At 37.5% G+C, this 21,553-nt stretch overlaps 4 protein-coding genes across 8 annotated transcripts; 2 read left to right on the plus strand and 2 right to left on the minus strand.

Moving 5' to 3' along the window:
• The first annotated feature begins 40 nt into the window (after nt 1–40).
• On the plus strand, nt 41–7,136 carry LOC131770233 (lys-63-specific deubiquitinase BRCC36). Its single transcript, XM_059085950.2, has 9 exons — nt 41–165; nt 589–708; nt 893–986; nt 2,113–2,198; nt 2,694–2,758; nt 3,245–3,344; nt 4,274–4,305; nt 5,382–5,419; nt 6,041–7,136. The coding sequence occupies exons 1-9, from the start codon at nt 61–63 to the stop codon at nt 6,211–6,213; spliced, it is 813 nt and encodes a 270-aa protein (XP_058941933.2). The 5' UTR covers nt 41–60; the 3' UTR covers nt 6,214–7,136.
• A 248-nt stretch (nt 7,137–7,384) lies between these two features.
• Nucleotides 7,385–9,866, minus strand: LOC131770222 (uncharacterized). Its single transcript, XM_059085941.2, has one exon. The coding sequence runs from the start codon at nt 9,435–9,437 to the stop codon at nt 7,857–7,859; it is 1,581 nt and encodes a 526-aa protein (XP_058941924.2). The 5' UTR covers nt 9,438–9,866; the 3' UTR covers nt 7,385–7,856.
• A 2,777-nt stretch (nt 9,867–12,643) lies between these two features.
• On the minus strand, nt 12,644–15,941 carry LOC131770748 (uncharacterized). 5 transcript variants are annotated; one of them, XR_009339134.2, is made up of 3 exons: nt 14,330–15,927; nt 13,303–13,357; nt 12,650–12,818 (listed from the first exon to the last, which is right to left on the minus strand). XR_009339134.2 is itself a non-coding variant. In XM_059086470.2 (1 exon), the coding sequence occupies exon 1, from the start codon at nt 15,892–15,894 to the stop codon at nt 14,566–14,568; it is 1,329 nt and encodes a 442-aa protein (XP_058942453.2). In that variant the 5' UTR covers nt 15,895–15,941; the 3' UTR covers nt 14,329–14,565. The 5 variants fall into 5 exon arrangements, 1 of the variants encoding a protein (XP_058942453.2); XR_009339133.2 differs by adding an exon at nt 13,998–14,114 and having other exon boundaries at nt 12,651–13,357; XR_009339135.2 differs by having other exon boundaries at nt 12,644–13,357; nt 15,831–15,904.
• Nucleotides 15,942–15,964: 23 nt separating this feature from the next.
• Nucleotides 15,965–21,474, plus strand: LOC131770625 (arylacetamide deacetylase). Its single transcript, XM_059086347.2, has 5 exons — nt 15,965–16,191; nt 17,666–17,930; nt 18,704–18,767; nt 19,485–19,701; nt 20,426–21,474. Exons 1-5 carry the CDS (start codon nt 16,024–16,026, stop codon nt 20,972–20,974), a joined length of 1,263 nt encoding a protein of 420 aa, XP_058942330.2. The 5' UTR covers nt 15,965–16,023; the 3' UTR covers nt 20,975–21,474.
• The last annotated feature ends 79 nt before the right edge of the window (nt 21,475–21,553 follow it).

Here is a 21,553-nt window from a genome sequence, read left to right on the forward strand (position 1 = left end):
AATGTGAGAGGTATCCTTTGTCAGCGGCGTCGCACGATGACGCCGGAAGAGAAGTGCAAGATGGCAGTCGGAGCTGTGAAGATTGAAGCAGATGCTTATATGGTTTGTTTGACTCACGCTCTATCGACTGAAAGGGAAGAAGTTATGGGCTTGTTAATTGGAGAGGTATTTTATTGTGGTCATTGCCACTTTTCAGCTGTTTTGAAGTAATGGGTATAAAAGACGCTTCTTTTGAATTGTAAACTGTCCCCAACTGCCTCACTAGTGAAATCAAACTTTGTAAATATCGTGGGTATATGGTTAGAATTGTGTATATATTGGAATTTTTCTTATCACTAAGAAACTTTAGTCTGCAGAATTTTGATTTCTCGAACTGTTGCTGGTTAAAAACTCCCAATCCCTCGTGTATTCGAGTCAAAGACAGCTGGCTTAATTTCATTATTCAGCCATACATTGGTTGTCACAATCTACTGATTTTCGTTTCTCCGGGACATTTCCATTCTCCATATATCGATCTAAATGCTCTTCGTTTTAAATTGTACTCTCATATATTTGGTGTATGATCTCTTTCTTCTGTTCCTCTTCTAGGTTGAGGATGAGATGGTAGCTCATATTTATTCAGTTATCATGCTTCAGAGACTGGACAAGCGGAAGGATCGGGTGGAGATTTCTCCAGAACAATTGTCAGATGCCTCAACACAGGCAGAGGTAAACTATCATGATCTTAACTGGTCGAAGAAATGGGTCAACAAGCTGCAATCTTCAATTGATGGTTTGACTTTATAATTTAAGGGGACTTTAAATCATGAGACAAACCATTAAGTATTCATTTATGGTTCTAAAAGCAATGCTTAAACAGATAAGTTGCAATACTTTTCTTCTGATATTTCAGAGGCTTGGTATGTTGACGTCAAAACAGCGACCAATGAGGGTGATTGGTTGGTATCATTCTCATCCTCACATTACAGTTTGGCCATCACATGTTGGTAAGTTCCTGATGTGATAGCATGCAATCATTAGTATAAAGTCAAGCCTGATGCCTTAACCCTTATTGTCAACTATACAATTGTTATATTGTTAGTTCAGAGAATTTAGTATCGGATCAACTAATTATCCCCAAATTTTATATTTTTCTCTATTTTCATCACTTATCTGGTTGATATTATATTGATATTGTAAGGAGAAATTCTGTCTTGGTCACTCATGGGAGTTAAAGGGTTAAACCCTTTCACCGAGAAATAAATATTACTATTTGAGAACTGTCTAATGGCTGTCTGATAATCAGCTTCATGAGACTGTTAGGCTAGGACCCCTGTTATCTTTAGACATTAGAGGGATGATATATTAAATTGGAAAAAGGAAAAAAAGCAGTTATAGACAGAGGTCAAGAGATTTGCCCATGAGATGGATGTCCTTGTTGTCAATGCATATCATGCTTTCCTAATGAATTACAATGAAATGACACTTAAGTGGTAAGTAGTGGGAAAAAGGGTAATTTTAGTATTAACAACTGAGTTGATAATGTAAATTAGCCACAGTTAAGAGTTTAAAAGCTGGAGTTTTGAATGTTATCCCTCCTTCAATTGCTCTGATGAAGTTCTGATGAAGGGCTAATGCTGAAAATGTCCACTTTTAAACTCTTTTTATAAAATAATTCAAATAGTACGCGCACTCTGATTGACCATAAAACCATTTTACATGAGCGTATGTAAACACGGTTTTCGTTCCTCTTTCATTAGTTATTTTATAAAAAAAATGTAAAATGGTTTCCATGTTTACATAGCCTGATGTAAACATGGGAGGTTAGGAGAACACGAGATAAGCTGGAAACCACTCCGCTTTGCATTGTGGTTTCCTACGCTTATCTTGTGTTCTCCCAACCTCCTGCGTGTTAACATCAGACTATGTAAACATGGAAACCATTTTACATTTCTTTAACAGTGGCTAATTTATGTTATCAACTCAGTTGACTATGCTAAATTACCCTGTTATACTCTCTCACCAATGCAGCTCTGCAGTTTCTTTAGAAACTTACCTCCTTTAATTCATTAGTGTAAAAAAAGGTAGACCGTGAATTGATGCAGTAATGAAATAATTCTACTTGTGCAATAGACCTACGGACTCAGGCCTCTTACCAATTTATGGATGCAGGATTTGTTGGCCTTATCTTCTCTTGTTTCAACACCGATACAAATTTGGTGAGTGGCTTACATGTAGTATTTAACCCTTTCACTTCCAAATGTCATTAGTTATTCTACTTACTGTCTGCCATAGTCTGCCATACTATTCAACTTATGTTAGTTTGGAGAGTTAGGAATTGGATCAATTAGTAATCCCCTAATTGATACTATTCTTTGTCAACACTTGTCTGCTTCATATTATGTATTATTACTGTTCTTTATATATTTCCTGAAGTGCTGACAAGGAGAATTTGTTTAAAATCAAGAGCTTTATAAATTGGTGATCATTTCCTTGATTCTCGTGATCTAAATGTTTGATTCAGGGCTGATATTGTAAGGAGAAATTAGAAGCTGGTCAATCTAAGGGGTTAAAAGGTTACAGTTTCTTTTTCCTTAACCAAACATTAATATCTTGTCACCACTCTATTATTAAAGGTTCTCCAAAGGTAACTTTGAAAAAGTTAAGCTTGGAGCCCTGTTTAGTAACTTTTTTCACCCTCATGATTCTTTTAGGGTGGCCATTTAAAAGTGTATTGTTTTCAGTCAGTGAACATCAAGCCTGAGGGGAGTCCTCCACAGTAAGTTCACTTTCCATACTCCTATAGTCACCAGGAAAAACCAGCTGAAATAGCTGATACAAACTCCAAGCAGCAGCATTCAGATCTGTTTTGTTCAAGACACAAATTGAAAGCATCATCTACCAGTGTCTGGTTTAAATATGTAATTGGATTCCATGTTCAGAATTTGGGTGGATGTTCATGCTTACTATAAGTTTAACTGAATAGTTCACAGACATGTAATCTGATGAAATAACATAGTATCCGTACTGTCTTTTATTTGCCACATACTTTCAAACTTGGTGACAGCCCTGTAGGGGTATCTTTGGTCAGTTCTTGTTGTGGATTAGGTGTAAGCTCTGCAGCTACATGTATCTAATTCAATTTGATATGTGGACTTGATTTAGATGGTTTGATCTCAGTTTTTTCTAAAGGGTGCCTTAGGCCATGTGATATATATGTATTTTTTTTTATAACAAAGTGCTCTGTATTTTCTTATTGCATCAGATATCAGCGAGCTGACATTGAGCTTCAAATAGTTCATACAGAGGTTTTGTCAAAGGCTACTTTAAACAGCTTGTCAGAACTACCACAAATACTATCAAAGGTGAGGTGATAGAATGATTCCTTAAAGTAGGGTGATTCATTTCAAAAACTAAACTCAGGAAAAAAAATGAAGTCTGTGAAGACCACCTTTGCATAGATATACATGCATAGATAAACTTTTCATTTCTCTATCAAAGGATTTATTTGGACTCCAGAATCATTTGTAAGTTACCTACCAAAACTACAGTCAACTAGATAAAAAGAGGATAAGTTTCTAAAGAAACTGTGGTGCTGCATTGGTGGGAGAGTATAACAGGCAATTTAGCGTTAACAACTGAGTTGAAAACATAAATTGGCCACTGTAAAGAGTTTAACCCTTTAACTCCCAGATCAAATGTTTCATTCTCTTTACTGTCAACCATACAATTCTTGTAATGCTAGTTTGGAGAATTAAGTATTGGATCAAGTAATTATCCCAAAATTGATATTTTTCTTTATTCTCATCACTTATCTGGTTGAAATTGTGTTGATATTGTAAGGAGAAATTCTTTCTTGGTCACTCAATTGCCCTTTCATTGCCCTTTGATAGCCCTTTTTGACAAAGGGCTAATGCTCAAAACATCAGCCTTTAACCTTGTTACGGTGGCTAATTTATGTTTTCAACTCAGTTGTTAACACTAAATTACCTGTTACAGTCAACTAGGTTTACTATTGATCACTGGTGAAGTCCAGCAGGAAACTTATCCAGAGTAGTTAATTGATAAATTTTAATGTGTGTCTTTATTTAAATGTTGATTAAATCTAACACTTATTGCTTAAAATATAAACCATCATTTCAAATACGAAAAAAATGATTTCTAAAGAAAATAATGGTTGTTGATTCACACCAGGTTGCCCTCGAACCAATGACAGTACTTTACTCCAATACTTGACTACTTAATAAATGCAGACAGACATTGTTAATACCTGGTTTTTTTTTATTCATTAAAGGAAGAAGAAGAGGCATATAGTAAAACTTTGAAGTAAGTTTTCTATCAACAGAAATGCTTGCTAAAAAAATATTGTCATTTTACCTTCTAGTTTTGTGTACTGCTTAGTATCTTCCCTAGTGCTGATGTTTATCCACAAAGAGACTCTAACAGAAACCAATGACACTAGACAAAGGGTTTGTATCGATGTTAACCCTTTCACTCCCAGATCAAATTTGTAATTCTCTTTATTGTCAACCATACAATTCCTATGATGTTAGTTCAGAGAATTTAGTATTGGATCAACTAATTATCCCCAAATCAATATTTAACTGGTTGATATTGTATTGATATTGTAAGGAGAAATTCTGTCTTGGTCACTCATGGGAGTTTAAAGGTTCAAGGGGTTATTAGTCCATTTTCACTTAACTCTTTTCACTCCCAAGATCTTATTAATAATTCTCCCTACTGTTTGCTATACAATTCTTAAGGTGTTAGTGTGGAGAATTTGGAACTGGATAAACTAGTCCCCTAATTGATACATTTCTTTAATATCATTTCTTGTCTGCTTGACATTGAATTGAAAGGTTAAGGAGAAGTTCTGTCTTGGTTGCAAAATGCCAAGTGAGAGTAGATTATTGGGATAAGATATGCTATGAAGTATTTTTGTGTGGAAAGGGTGAACAAGTCATGAGTCAAGTTTATCAAAACTTGCTCTGCCTTAATCCAGATTTAGTTGGTATGGCGAAGCAACAGTGTGCTCCAGAGGTAATGGTGGCCAGCATTTTAACCAACTACTTGATTTGAAGCTTAAAAGTGCTGGCTGGTTTAATTATAAAAAGCAGTAAAATACTTGTCTTGTTCTGGTACAAATTTTACCCATTGTTGGCTGGTGTTATTTTCATGCCTGGCTTCTCAAAAGAAAAAAGAAACTCTGAAGAGTTTTTTTAAAAACTAATCCTGGATTTATTTCATAATTTCACAATTAAAATTGTGTTTTGAACAATGCAGCCAAGGTTCTTTCAAAATGCTCAGACATTTTTTCTGCTCTGAGTCATTTTATTCAAGTGATCACAGCTGGGTATTCTGTCCACTTGTATGAAACTTAAATTTACCATTTTTCTTAACAGCTCTAAGGATTTATTAACAGCAGTTCATAATAGTACAGGTTGGTAGAGGCATTTATTGAATCTATAATGTGATTTTAGTCATTTTGTGAACAGTGTTTTAGAAAATTTGGTAGAGGTGGGATTCTTGGATGGACAAATTGCTTACTCCCATAGCCCTTGTTGAGTCAGCCCTGTGAATATCTTTCCAGGAACTTTTGTGTTGCAAGTGATTAACATATTGTACTTTTTCTCTTTTGTGACTATGCAATGTAAAGTTCCTGAGTGTGTGTTCTTAGCAGAGGACAGAATTCTTGAAATAGCAAATTTTCAACTCCTTTTTATTTAATCTTGAAAACTTCAGCAGTACTCTGTCTTCAAATGTATTTGATCAAAATTAGTCAATTAATAAGCTGAGGGAATAAGTTTATTCTGTCATTTAAAAAGTCATCAGTGTTATTCCAGGTCAATTTCCACGTTACTCGCATTTCACCCGTCTCCTCACACATCCTTCTTCACCCTCTACCAGCCTTACTCCCTTACTTCACTCCCACCCCACCCCCTCTCCCCACTCCCCACTCCCCCCTCCCCACTCTTTGCTTCCCCCAATTCTGCATTACTCAGTATCTCTTCTTACCTTATTTCTGTTTTGATTAAATGTTTTTTTTTTATTATTTTGGCAGTTTTTACCAAGGCTTTATGTCAGCTCATGGAGGTTATGTGTGGACCTCTTCTTCAAACTCTGGAGAACAGATTACAGGTGAATCTCAAAAGAACAGCTGCGCTGGAAACCGAGAAAGAGATGTTGGAGAAAGAGATAAACAGTGTGAAGACGGAATTACAGGGATCAATGTGAGAGAGAGAGACAGCTGAGCTATTTATAACAAAGATTATAGCTGAAAATAAGCTTAAAGAGAACTCGGTCACTTCAGAAAGACTGAGATGCGAGATAGGGTAAAGATATGGCGAACGTCTTCTTGTGGAGAAATAAAAATATCCCCCCTTCCTTTTACCCCTGCGAGAGTCAGAGAAAGTGTGGAGATTGGAACCGAAAGTGCGCGGGGATGACGCGTGCCTGAAGGAACCATTGAGACACTCTTGGATTAATTGTTCCTGGTGCTCATGTCGGAGGTACAGATTTTGAAAGCATGAAATTTTTGTGGCTTTTTTTCCCAAAGACATATCTTTCAAGTCAAGTGTGAGGAGACTCGTGCTTTATTTAGAAGAACCTTGATGCTGATACTCTGATGTGTCGTGAGTTTAACCCTTCAACTCCCAGACATTCTCAACATGTATAACTTCTCCCTATAATATCCATACATTATCCCGCGAAAATGTAATGAGAATACTCAAACTTATCAGGCAGAAGTTGCTATTTTGATCAAACAGCAAATTCTTGTCACTAATTTACAAGGAAATGTGTAGCAGCTCGAGGGGAGAATTGTCAATCATATCTTCGGAGTTTAAGGGTTAAAACACTCTAGGTATGATATTTCTTTGTTTTAAAAGAAGTGTTTGGTTTTACCTCAAATGGTACATATCGGTTGATCTGTCTAAATCTTTTTCCATGGAGTGCCAACAAATTTGATCTCGAGAAAAAATTTGAAATAAAAGTAAATTTCAGAGACACCGCTTCTCGAAGAAAAAAATGCTTCCACGATTGGTACATATACCTGCACAAACTTGATTTAAACACGAAATTTGAGTTTATCTACAAAAGCGTATGACTTCGTGTTAAATATGATAAAATACAATGAAAATATAAATTCTAATAAGAGTATAAAATTTTACATGTCTATCTAATGATACGTTAATAAAATATAAAATACATTGAATTACGATATAATAATACATGCTTGTGATATTAAATGTTAAAATTGAAAAAACTAAGAATTTTCCTCTTAAATTCATATAAATTGGTTATGTTGTATTGCTGAAATGCACTAGCCTCCACAGCTTTTTATGGGAAATTTACTCAATTGACATCCAAAAAATGATTGAAATCCATTGTCACACAGTAAACCCTTGTTCAACCACAGGCGGCCCAAGCTCACGTCTCATGTCAAAAGACGAAGTCTTGACTTCGTCTTTTGACATGGATAACAGTGATGGTAAAGCAAGCTTAAAACGGCAGAAATCGCCAGAAACTACGACGGATACACGGGGCATGAGTAAGTTTTATTGATTTTACATGTAAAATATTCATATTTCGAAATATTTATCGTTGTAAATCGACCATATTTCGTTCCCCATACTATTCCTTATAACGTGTTCAAATTTTCAACGGTTCCTCCCGTAACTTAACACCGAGTCACACAATGCGTGACGCGTTCATTAATTAATTGTTGGCTTTTTCTCGAGACGTGAGCTTGGGCCGCCTGTGGTTTTACTACTGATTATTAACAACGTCACTGATAAGTCAATGGCGTTGTTTTGTGGCAAAAGACTGGAATATTTCTCGGAATGGGAAGGAGTTAGTTTTCTCGACGAAACTACGATCTAAAACTTTGCAAATGGCCTTGTACAATTAAAAGCAGGCTTTTTGGCGCCTGCAGTGTTCTTCGCTTCAACCACTGCAAACAAATGAGTCGTGAAGTAACACAACGTCAGAGCAGTCAGAATGAAAGCAACAAGCATATGCTTACGCCATTTCTTCTTCCAAACTCGCACCACCGCAACATTTAAATAAGACATTTGCAACCAAAACGAGAACGAATTGAAGAAGAAATCGATACTTAGAGCAATAGACACGCGAACAAAAAACTGTGTTACAAATTGGACGTTGGATGAGGACGATGTTTCAGGAGAGTACATGAATTTAAACAGCTGTATGAATCCAACGGCTGCGATCAGAGCTGTTGATTCTCCGAGAATAATCTGAATGCTCATGTCTGCGATGAAGCGCATACTCCTAGGGGTGCGAAATTTATTTGCGGCGATGAACGTCTCTCTACCGTCTCGTTTCAGTTTCTTGTAAATAAAATACCAAAAGTAATCCCGCAAAACAATGGTCACCCTTTCTAGCAAATCCGCCGCGCCGTGTGCGAAGCTCAGCGCTATGAACAGTCGAAGGCTGGTGAGATCTGCCTGCATCACACGGAAAACGATGGCGGAGGCGTAATACAGGACACTCAAAAGCACGTGCGCGTCTCCTGGGTGAAAGAAGTCGATTCTTTGCGCCGCCAAACGCACGATGACCTTTGGTATGGCAGTTACAAGCGGGAGTCCGCCAGCGATGATCACTCTTATGGTTTCATTTGCTTCTCTATACAGCGGAATCAGCTTATAAACAAGGTAAAATGTGATCGGTATGCCAAAAGCAAACTGAGCCGTCAGCATCGCAGAAACTTTCAAGGTTTTTTTTATCTTAGATCTCCTTGTTGTCAGTGCTTCGTTATTCTTTGCGACTTCTCTACCAAGTAGTAAACTGTTCATGAGCAAAAGCGACACGAACAGACCGTTCAGAGGAAGCGACCTCCAGGATACCATGTAGTTTCCATAAACCTGAAGATATAGTCTATAGCAGCTATCAAGAAACGCACCGAGCAAATTCAGGGTCAGCAGGTTCAGTTTCTTAATCACCGGCCATCCAAACATCACCAGCACGACAAGAAATGTCCACATTTGAACAACGTAAGCTTCGCTAGTTGCCGCAGTAACTATCACTGCCTGAGTCCGTTTAGTAAGTGCCTTCCAATTTGTAGACTGCTTATCAAAGCAGAGATCTACGGAATTAAAGTCTAAAATCAGTATTAGAATAGCAAGCGAACCGAGTGCCATCCCACCTACAATTTGAATGTAAAATGCGTGTTTCATGGCCTTCCAAAGCGACATCCACCATTTTTCTGGCCGAGATCTCTTCCATGCCATTTTGCTATCGTCGTCTGGTGGCGCATCGTACTCCTGGAAGACCGTGTCTTGCGGATTGAACTTTGTAAAATCTTGCAAAGGATCTTGTCGTTCTGCCAAAGGGAGGTTTTCAAGGATTCCCTGCCCCTGATAAGATTGAATCACACCGGCTGTGAACGTTTCTGCTAAATATGTTAGCACTCCTTCGAGCGAGAACGGAGTTGCTGCCATCTTCAAGGCGAATTCAGCGGAGTTTTTCTAGGGATGCTCTGTCTTTCTGTTGATACAGTTCAGCTCCAAAGAAAGCTCTCTTGCTTCTTTACAACGAGCACAATAAACCAGACAGTTAATAAATATTTACCTTTGAATCCTCGTAGAACTGAATATAAACTGTTGGTTAAAGTTCACATTACAGTCTTGGTCAATTCTTGGAAAGCAAAAGGAAGTAAAACATAAATGTACTTATTTTTTCTTTACAATTTCCATATTTGGATAACAAGGAAGAGAAAAAACATTATCGACTAATATCTTACGAGTCGTGTATTGTGTAACAATAACCCCTGATCGAAGACGTCGGATCCATAAGTTAGCCTTAGAACCAGTTTGTACGGTATTGCATGACGTTAGGACACCAAAGTAGACAAAACTCGTGGAATTTGTTCAAGGTAACGTGGTTATATCTTGTCAGGCACAATTGGAGGAAAGCTTATTACCAAATATGCTGAGGTGCTCAAGAAAATACTGTACGTGTTCGTATCAGACACCGAGGCATATTCCTTTCAACAGAGCGAAACCTGGCTTAATTAACTAATTGTTCAGTGCAAATGAAGGTAACTAATCTTTCTTTCTTTTCCGGTTGACCTCTTTCATACAGTCCGTTCTCGACAACATAGGCAGTGAGTCAATTTTCCTCCACAAGGAAAGGGAATCACTGCGGTTCAAATGCTAAGAGTAGGATCAGTTAAACATTTTTGCAATTATCTATTGACTCCTTCCGAACATATCAGGCATTCCAAAGGTGGCGTTCTACAAAAAGAAAAAAACCCGTGGCTCTACGTTGCTAAGGTGACAAAACTTGGGTGTTCAATGAGCATCATAGGACCTGACATTTATGACTTATTTTTATCAATAATATCCGCTGTGAATAAGGTTAGAAAGGAACGAATCGATCAAATCAATAGAGAACTAACAATAAGAAATGAATACAAATGCTTAAATAGCTAGAGTCATACTATTTTCCGTCAAAAATATAGTTATGATTCTTCAAATTTGATGCTGATGATTAGTACCAAGTTATGGCGGACTCGACGACAATGAAACAAATTCTCCCTTGGAATCTAGTTTCGGCATCCTTATTTGTTTTTACTTCATTTCTATTTCTATGTTTTTTGTTCTTCAATTAATCAGTATTCGGTGGGGGCACTGCTTCCGTGCAAAGTTTTCTGGGATATTCCGATAAATCTCGACCTCAGTCGAAGAGGTTCTCGCGAAGGCCACAAACCATTACACTTTGTAAATGAACCCAAAATTTCTGGTTAATATCATTCTTTGTGTACAGCCCCCATGACATCATTTGCGAGAAAAAAATTCAGAAACGCAGTGATTGGTGCGAGATATCTAAATTCTGTGAAATGATTGGTGCGAGATACATATCCTTATGCGGCAATCTGATCGGTGCAAGATACATACCCTAATGTGGCAATCTGATCGGTACAAGATAATACCCTAACGCAGCAATCTGATCGGTACAAGATACATACGCTAATGCGGCAATCTGATCGGTACAAGATACATACCCTAACGCGGCAATCTGATCGGTACAAGATACATACCCTAACGCGGCAATCTGATCGGTACAAGATACATAACCTAATGCGGCAATCTGATCGGTACAAGATACATACCCTAATGCGGCAATCTGATCGGTACAAGATACATACCCTAACGCGGCAATCTGATCGGTACAAGATACATACCCTAACGCGGCAATCTGATCGGTACAAGATACATACCCTAATGCGGCAATCTGATCGGTACAAGATACATACCCTAATGCGGCAATCTGATCGGTACAAGATACATACCCTAACGCGGCAATCTGATCAGTGCAAGCAACATACCACTCTACACGCTAACAAAGTTATCATATTTTTTATCAAAAAAAAAAACTCAAAAATGGCAAAAGCTACGTCGTAAAAAGTTCTGACATATGCGTTGTACGATATGTCTAACATATCCTTTGAAGGAGAATGTACATTGAAGGAAAAAAAGACAAGGAGTAAGTATTGTCCATTGTGTTAGGTACGCAGAGCGTACAAAGATGGGGCATTTTGTAATCATATACATTTGATGCAAATTTAATACATGTACCTTTTCTATTAATTTCCTACCCTGTCCCCGGCCGGTAAATTGACTGGTGTATAGACTCTGTTCCAACCAAGTCCTCCTTTTGGCACAGTTTTGGCATTGACAAGAGCTGTTTATTAACCCCTCTGCATTTTGAGCTACATCACTTGTTTACTAAAATACTCTACAGCTATAAAACAGTAGGTAAATGCAGTCATAGACTACCTTCTATTTTGTATTGTTCAAGACTCCAAAGCTCAATTATCTCCTACTTTGTTTTTATGTTATATTATCATGACCTCAACATTTCAAGCAGTCTCCATAATGTTCTTTACACATTACCTATGGTGCTTGCAAGTCTAATGAGAACCTTCTATGTGCGCGATCATTTCCTTTATTTGCATGACCTTTACATCTCAATCAGGGGTGATACAATCGGGAAAAATTAGATGTTAGTCACTCTTGGGTGAAGTTTGTATTTAAGAAGGATTGGGAACAAGGCTAATTTTGGTAATCCCTCACCTCCACCATAATCTTTGGATGTTGATTGTTGATCATTTGTGTCAAGTTTCTGATGACTGAGTTCAGTGGAATACAATATCTCCTGGGATAAGCGCACACATTCTACTAAGCACCCTCCCCCAAGTAAGCACCCGGCTTGTACCCCTAGGCTACAATAGGTATTTCAAAAGCAAACACCCCTCTTGAATAAGTGCCCCCCCCCCTCACTTTCTTAAATGGTAGGGATGCAAGGAAATCTTGTTCTATTGCCACTTTATTATAACTTTTAAGGCTTCAACTACAGCAGAATCAGCACAGGAGAAAAAGCACCCTCCTTTTAGCCAAAAGTGCCCAGGTGCTTAGTAAAGGAAGTACTGTGTGCAGGTTCTCATAGAAGCTTTCTGTATTTTGGTGGTGGTACCAACCACTGCTTTCAGTTTAACAGGGTGAACCACCACAGACTATTTATTGGTGTACAATTAGGTGCTTTAATGACCAGGTGAGTTTGCATTTAAAGTGACTCAAGTGAATTTGGTAAAACACCAGTTCTGTAATTGATCTACTCTATCAGACTTTTTGTTTGCTCTTTAACAAATGGTATAAAACAATGCCCAGTTTTTTCAAAAAATGTTTTAATTAGCATCAAGTTACCATAACAATATTACAGCCTTTTAAAAACACCCTCTATTTTAGCTTTCTGTGCCAGTGTTACTTTGTACTTTGGTGAATGGTTGTTAAATATTCACAACATAATTACAGAATTCCCTGAAATAAATGAAATAGATGGGTATTTGTCAAAAATGTATTTTCAGTCAAGAAAATCACAGAAACCAAGAGCAACTTTGCCTTGTGGTAAGGAAATCTTTTATAATGAGGCTAAACTGAAATGTATGCCAGTGGATTTGTCCTACAACATGCTTCCTGTAGAGGCTAACGACAAGTTATTAGTACCTCTCTTGCCCTTATGATGGCTCTTTATAAACTTTTAAACACTATCATCTTTCAAGTTTGTGTGACATATTCAGCTCTCCAGTTGGATGAGGTGACAACATTTGCTCCAATATGGCATCTGCACTTGCGTTTACATGAAGACTGTACAAGAACTAAAGGTACTCTGATGTTTTGTATTGATATCACATGATTTCAGGTGCAATTGGGTAAAAGTAAGCATGAGTAAATTTTTCAGATGAAAAAAATAGCACCAGCCTGTAATCTTGTGAATACCAGCTTGCCACATTAAATGTCACACCTACTCATTCTGTCAATAGTACCAACTGCATGTATTGGGGCCATTTCACATCTCCCTAAACAACAGAGAACATAAAAGTTAATTCCTATCATCAGCCTCAATCAAGAAATACAAATTGAAGGATCTAGACATTTTTGGCAACGTGAAATGCAAGTCAAACTAGTTTGAAAACATTTCAACCTGAAATTTGTTTTCAAATATGACAGAAATACTGTAGTTAACATTCCAAAGAAACAAGGAGTTCCAGCCCCTTGAGTAATTATCTATTTGTTGTATCACACTTCTCATACTTCAAAGTACACTTCAATTCAAAATTCATTTTGCATGGTAGAAGTATTCTACTGAAATAAACAAGACATAATGAAGCTGACACCACTCGTTTAGAATAACACATGAACATGAAGAAAACGGCACCAGTTCAAACTCATGAGACAATACCCACACATTTTTTGGGAGGTAAATGAATTGGTCAGACTGAAAGATAAATAAATAAACAATGAACTGGCAGTGGTGAAGGATTTGGGGGCCATGTGATCAATAAATTCTACCAAAGTTTATCCTCCACTAAGCACTTCAAGCCCAAAGAGGCAATTGGAAAAATTCCCACTAGATCACAGCTAAAAGAAGTATAAAACCAGAGATGATTGAGGCAAGACTATAACCACTGTCCAGACACATGCCTACATACTATGTACCACAGACTTGTAAGGCAAAAAGGCCAGAGATGGTTGTGAGCCATGACTTGAAAAATCCACCTCAGCCTCCCAAAAACAAATTTTCCGAAGGTTGGAACATTTTTAGAGCCTTTTTTCCTGAGTGACAACAAAGAGAAAGAAAAGACAATTTTATTTGAAGTGATTTGAAGGTTAGGGGCCACCTCAAACTTAATGCAGTTTTACCTCAAAGTTGAAGTAAAATCAGATCAAATTCTAAACTACCTTCTTTCATCCTAACCAATATCTCGCGATTGTTCACACATACAACTTTGTGATTCATAGAAGTAAGATATCAACATCCTAAGACTAACCTTTAAGGTTTGTAGTCTCATGTGCACATCTTGATCTGCCATTACCAATTCTTTCTTCCTTACTTTATAAAACAAATAGATTGCATGTTGCTGTTGGTCCATACAGCTATAGATCACAGAAGACATCAAAGTATTGTGAGCTACTTTCTTACCACATTTTGACATCATCTGTGATCTATTACTGAACAGGTGCACAGCAACAGAATCTATTGTTAAAATGCAGTTCATAATGATTACTAAGAAAGAATATCAAAGCAATTGATTATCTCCCTTAACTCTTCTTCATGCTTGCCTTCATGTTTGTTGGCAAAGGTTTTAATAAAATCAACTAAGCAAATTCCTGGAATTACACAAAAGGGACTGTGTGTCTTCAGAATGTCATATAGCCTATGTATCCCCAAATACTTTGAAGCTATGTCAGAAGTCAACAAAGGTGCTGTTTGGTAGCGCTGTATTTGAGGATTGGCAATAATCGGCAATGATTCCTGTAAACATTTGATGCCATCTTTCCAATTCTGTGTTTGAATCCCATGAATGTTTTTCTGTGTTATCACACCAACTACTTTTAACTGATCACCTATCCAACAGAGTGCTGGGCTGCCATAATTTCCTGAGTCAAGAGGGCAATCTAGTGGGACAAGTGGAGAGTCTGATGAAGTCTCTTGTGAACAGACTTTGCCAAAAACAGCAAGTGCTCTGTCACCTTTATAACTCAAGGGATAACCAAAACAAAAAATTGGCACAACTGGTGACAACGAATGGTTCGTCAGCAACAAGGAACGGATTCCATTTTTCTCTAAATTAAGTTGTTGGCAAAGGAGTATTGCCAAATCCTGGCGTTCGTCAACATATAAAACCTTGCATGGGAGAATACCAAAGGTGGCATTGGAAATATAGACTTCGTATCCTTCTCCTTGATCGTTTAAAACTGGTTTAATTACATGTTTGCTGGTGACAACGACATGGTCATGAATAATAAACCCAGAGCCATGCACAGGATGCTTCAGTTCCTTTACACGGTCACAATTGGTTTCGATTCCTTTTCTTCCGTCGTATCCACCAATGCCTTCGGCTCCGAGCTCGTCTACACCCTTGTTTGTTTCCTTTAAACCCTTACAAGTAGCTTCGAGTCTTTCGTGTTCGGTGTGTTCACTAATTGAGTCATTAGCTCGGAGTTCAGTAACGTGTTGCTTCATTCCCCTTTTGTGTTTGGAAGTAGCCTCGCGACCTTCGCTTCTGTTATGTCCACAGAGCTCTTTTGCTCCATGTTCATCCATATACAATTTCTGAATGCAGGGAGTCCTTTCGCAGAGCAAATCTCGATCGATGGTTGTATGGTTTGCTTCCATCAAATCTTCAACCTTTGGCTCTTCGGACAGGTCGTCGTACATGTTCGACCTTGGACAAGTTTTCTTCCAGGCTCGTTCGACTAGGATTACTTTAACGCACGCATCTAGAGCCTTTCTTCCCGAAACTCCCAATAAATCAACGGTACACTCACCTTCGACCATCATAGCCATAGTACTTGGATAGCGAAGTTCTCGGCAAAGAGGGCTCACAAGCATTAGTAATAATAATAAAGAGGTAAATGAGTAGAATGAAGAATTACTAGGTACGTCCGCTGACAAGGAGTCAAATGACCCTGGGCTCGATATTGAATCCCACTTTGTTAAGTTGGAGGTACTGTAAAGAATATGCGGACTTTTGTCGTGTTCCTCTGTGTTTTCGTAGTACTACTGGCAATTGTTTCTAACAGAGTATACCAAAGATTATTCAACGTTGCATTACCAGACGATTTTCCGATAAATTCAACATGGCAGTTCAAGTTAGTTGGATTTAGTTTCGTGTTAGCATGGGACCTGGTAAGTTTCTTTTAATCGCTAAAATAACACTCAGATATTTCAGTTAGTGCGGTGATTGCTTCGCCAAATGCTTTTTAAGGTGACGAATATGTTGAGTGTGTTGTCGATTTCGGTGTTGCAAGTTTCATTAACTTCTCAAAAGTTCGTACATGGCAATTGTTCTTAGGATTTATTGTTTAACACAGATCTTAAATCAACCAGTAATAGCGCGCCAAAACACACTTGTAGCACCAGACCATGTCTACTTTCGAGCTCGTCGCCAGACGAAGTATAGCAGTCGGAACATCACGATCAATAGATGTACGTACAATTGACAGCCTGATTGACCTGACTCGATCGTGAGACAAACGAATAAACATTAATTTGACTGATCTACTTTGTTCGGAAAATATCTGATTAGGGCTCTTATTTACAGTTAGGATCTCTCCCATTCCGGAAGTTATAACTCTAAGCGCATACAGAAAGTATACAACCTCTTGACGTATGTTCTTGCATAAGGATGCATTCTGTCATGACAATAATAACATTAGACCCCAAGGAAGGTTTTTTTTTTTTTTAAAGCAGAGTTGTACCCTGTAGCTCACGATCTGTGACCCATAGCCAACCCCATGGATACTAAGGCCCACTCCACAGCCCACAGTTCTAAGGTGTGAGGCCTAGATTATGATTCACATGTCCAGATGAAGAGCATTATTACTCAAAATGCAAGATGTGTGATGGTTAATTTCTGTTCCTCTTGATTAATCAATCAAATCCACCTGTTTGGAAAATTATCCAGCTGGGTAGAATGACTGCTTGGCTGAAGCAAAATGACCATTTGGTTAAACAACCCTAAAAACCATCTTGGCTTTGTTAACTTGTAATTCTCTTTAGGCAACTGTGTACCATTCATCATTAATTTAATGAGTATGTCACCTTCAGGAGAATAGTGTTGCTCTTCAATAATATTTCTCTTTAAAACAAGTCACAAGTGTTAGATCCTTGCAAAATTAGACCAATTTGAGGATTGCAAAGAGGGTCTGAAGTCTTCAAAGGATTGTTAACATTGTCTGTGACAGTAACTCTCTTAATGACCTTTGGAGCTGAAGTCATCATTTAAACAGAATTGCCTTAAATTAGCTGTTACCTCTCAGAAATGATTCATATGATACCTCTCCTCAGAATGAGTGATGAAAAATGGGAAACATAGCAACAAGAAGGCATTGTCTTGATACATATATAACACTGAAATTCTTGAATTAATATACAAATGTAGAGGAGCCTAAACAAAGAATTTCTATACACATCTTGGGAATTTAGGGTAAAGATAATGAAATTTGAAAAGGGCTCAGAATAAGTTATATTGAAGTTTACAAATAGTTCTTCAGTCCAACAGCTAATAAATATAATGTAAAACAAGGAATTTAGCAAAAACTTATACAGACTACCCTTGCTCAAATTAGTACACTGGTGACTGATAGTGATTTTCTTCCAGGCTTACATTGGCTCTTTTGTTGGACTGGGTGAAAACTATTACTCCAACATGGCAACTGTGTTAGCATTTGCAAGTGGATTGTACAAGAACAATAGTTACTCTGATGTTTTGGAAATAAATGACACTGAAATTTTTGGTGTTCGTGTAAGGATATACAAGCCAGTGAACAAAACTAAGGGGTCTCCTGAAAGCAAATCCAATGAAGAAACTCTTTTACCAGGAGTAATTTACTTTCATGGTGGAGGATGGGCCATAGGAAGCCTGGGTAAGTTACATCTATGTCATTGTGACAGAGAGGAAAAGGCTGCTCTCTGCCAGAGGCTATAGTATTCCCTAACATACATATGTTTATAATCAAAACTATTATAATAACAACATTCTTGAACCTGATTGGTTATCAACAGCCCAATTTGAGCACCAATAGGACAGTGTACACCTCATGCTCATAATAGAACAGTTTAATAGGACAGTTGACACCCCTTGTCTATGTATGTCGTTTCATCACTGATGTCTAAATTCTTTCTCAAATTTTTTTCACAGTTTTAATTAATTGGTAACGGGATGTTGTGTTGTCTAATTTGTATATATGTAATTGTTGCTGCAAACAGCAAAAAGGTTCAATCAGTATCAAGTAATCATGCCCTCTTGATTACCAAAGGTGCCTTTTTGATTAAGAAAAAAATGTCCTGACTGTCTCAGTCTGTCTCTGTCTCAGTCTCAGTCACTGATTATGACCTGCGTGTGATAATGTCTGTAATCATACTTGTAATTAAGAAATCAGACTCCCACTTTGCATTCATTCAATTTTGTAAACCACTTGTGTGAAAACAGATAGAATTGAACTCCACTCATCCCTGTCACCATTATGAATACCCCTCCTGTTATGAAAAGCTGCTTTTTGTAATGTCCTAGAAGTTCACAACATTCACAATAGACTGAAAAGAAAAAATACCTCTGGAGAACTAATCAGACAAGCAGAACATGATAAGCTTGTAATCATAATCCTATAATTAATGCTTAAGTTCTTCTTCTCCTCAGAGGGATATGACGATTTCTGCCGTAGACTGGCAGTGTCAGCTCAAGTCATTGTTGTGAGTGTGGAGTAAGAAACGTTATTATAATTCTCTGGCTGATAAAACTCTGCTGGCTAATTTACTAAAAAATGTACTTTGCTTCGTTTTGTTTTCCAACAATTTACAATGGTCAAGTGTGCACCAGCTAATATGTAATAAAGTAAAAAGTAAGAGGACTGCAACACTACTGTTCATTTTTGCAGTCACTTCACAATTAGTTTTGCACCTTCCTTAAGCTCCTACTAGTCATGTCTATTAATTCTCTCTTCTTGCTTCTTTGTATAGTCTTGAAAATTGATTAAGAGAAGTTGGCGATTTATCAAGATGAAAGTCCCTAGCTGATAAGTTTGTCTGTTTTCATTATCTGAGTGCTGGATAATGTATCGAAATTGTAGGGAGAAGTTACTTTTTAATCACGTATGGAAGTTAGGGGCTACTGCACCTTTCAATAATGTGCTCTCTTTGAGGCTCACAGCCAAACTTGTGATTTTGTTTCATCCTGCTGCCACTCTTTACTGTAACAGACATCTAAAAGCAAAAACAATCAAATTGATCCTCCGATTACAAGAACAGGGATCTTCTTAATGCTTTAAAACAATTTAAAACTGTTTCCTGACAGGTTTGCAAAAAAGACAGCATTGCAAATTTGGTATTTATTGTAAATCACCAACCTCATTGCTTACCTATTATTGGAAAGCAAAGTAACGTTAAAGGTCATTAACCTTAGCATACTTACTTCCTTTTAGTTACAGGCAAGCTCCTAAGTATACTTATCCAATCCAGTTTAATGACTGCTACAATGTAGCTGTTGGCCTCCTCAACACTGGAAAAGACCACGGAGTTGATGTCACACGAGTCATGTTGGTTGGTGACAGTTCTGGAGGAAACTTGGCTGCAGCAGTTTCTCATTACCTGGCTGAAGTCTCTGAGATGCATTGTAGGCAGAATTATTTGAAAGCACAGGTATGTATAAAATCAGCACAGGTATATTAGTGAGAATATAATCTTAGGAAACTCATATATTTGAAGCACAAGTAAAGAAGTTGAGAAAATGAAACCTGATCATTGAAAAAAGAATGAGATTCAAACCAACCACTATTCTCAGGGCTGCAATGACAGTACAGTGCCTAAAGCAAGCAACCTCTACATGAGTGAAATGGAAGTAAATCTGAAGTTAAACCTTCGTGAATAATCACATACCTCAAGCTGTAAAATACAATTTGCAGGAAACTGGAATTAATCATTGCCCCATTCATTCTTTAACTCCCAAGATCTGATTGTTAACTCTCCCTTTAGCTGTTACACATTTCCTTGTAAATTAGTTTGGAGAATTTGGTGTTACATGTATATCAAGATAACAAGAACTCTTACCTGGTAAATTTGAATATTCTCATTACCTGTTTGCTGGATAATACATGGATATTTTAGCGAGAAGTTATTTATTAATCACTTCTGGAAGTAAAGGGTTAATGGTTCTGTTGAATACTTGACTGAGTGGCTAAAACTTTATACAGCAGTTTGAGACATTTGAGGTGTTCAATAATAGGAGGCAGCATTATGGACGCAAGAAGTGGTGCTGAAGACTGCTTGCCTGCCACCACTGGGTACTGGGTCAGATTTCAGGACTTAGCATCAAATGTGTAGATCAAGTTTATCATAAGATCTCTTGTTGTTGTTCTTCTTGTAGATTCTCATCTATCCTGCTTTGCAGTTCCTTGACTTCAACTTGCCATCATACACTACCAATGCAGTCAATGACATACTCTCTCAAGAAGAGCATGTAAAATTTGTTTCGCTATACCTTAATGGCTCCACAGACCTCATGGAGATTCTTCTGTCTGGGAATCACTCTCAACATCTCCTTGGAACAAAGTATATGGGGTTTCTAAGAAAGTCAACACCAGGCATTTCATGGCTTCCACAACAGAAAACAGCACTACCACCTGTTGTACTGGAAGCTTTGACCCAATCTAAAGCATCTCCTTTAATAGCAGAAGACTTTAGAGGAGTACCTCCTACTTTTGTTATTACAGCAAACTTTGACGTTTTAAGAGACGAAGGCATCCTTTATGTAGAACGATTGCAAGATGCAAACATTGAAGTCCAACACAAGAACTATCAATCTTTTCATGGGTTTGTGACATTAGCTACTGAGGGAGGACCAGCCAGGACAGATGAGGGGGATGAGGCATTTGCTGATATAGTACAGTATGTTAAAGACATGGTATCCAGCTAGTTTTAGTAACCATATCAGTCTCTAACATCGCCATTAAAGACAAGGAAAGCCTAAACTTGGCACTCAAGCCTGGTTTTAGTTGTAGGTTTAGTTTATAATCAAATACCCTGTAGATATATTGTATGTCACACTTTCTTAGCCATTGGATTTTTTAAAAACATGGGCTTTGTCATTTTAACCAATGCTAGAAAATAATTTTTAAGATATTTTTTTAAACACAAATGTATGTACTCTGAAAAGTTTCTCCAGAGGTAAATAGTTTTACAAGATTCTGTTCTGAATGACTTTAACACTGCTGAATATATTTTCCCTAATTTGTACAAAGTTACTAATGCTATAAGATTGATGTATACTTGTAGGAGATAGTGAACTATCTGTGCATATTTATTGTGAACATATTTGTCAAAATTGGTGATATTTAATTCTTAAAATATGATTACCTAGCCACTCCAGTGACTATAAATATTTTAGGTAGTTGTTGAGCAATGCTGATCATTAAATTGTGCATATTTTTGTCATTCCCATTACTTTCCTTTTTTTTTTTTTTGTTTTGAAAGAAAAGTTGAAACAGCTTGCAAA

The sequence above is a fragment of the Pocillopora verrucosa genome, chromosome 6, assembly GCF_036669915.1.
Source record: "Pocillopora verrucosa isolate sample1 chromosome 6, ASM3666991v2, whole genome shotgun sequence".
Lineage (NCBI taxonomy): Eukaryota > Metazoa > Cnidaria > Anthozoa > Scleractinia > Pocilloporidae > Pocillopora > Pocillopora verrucosa.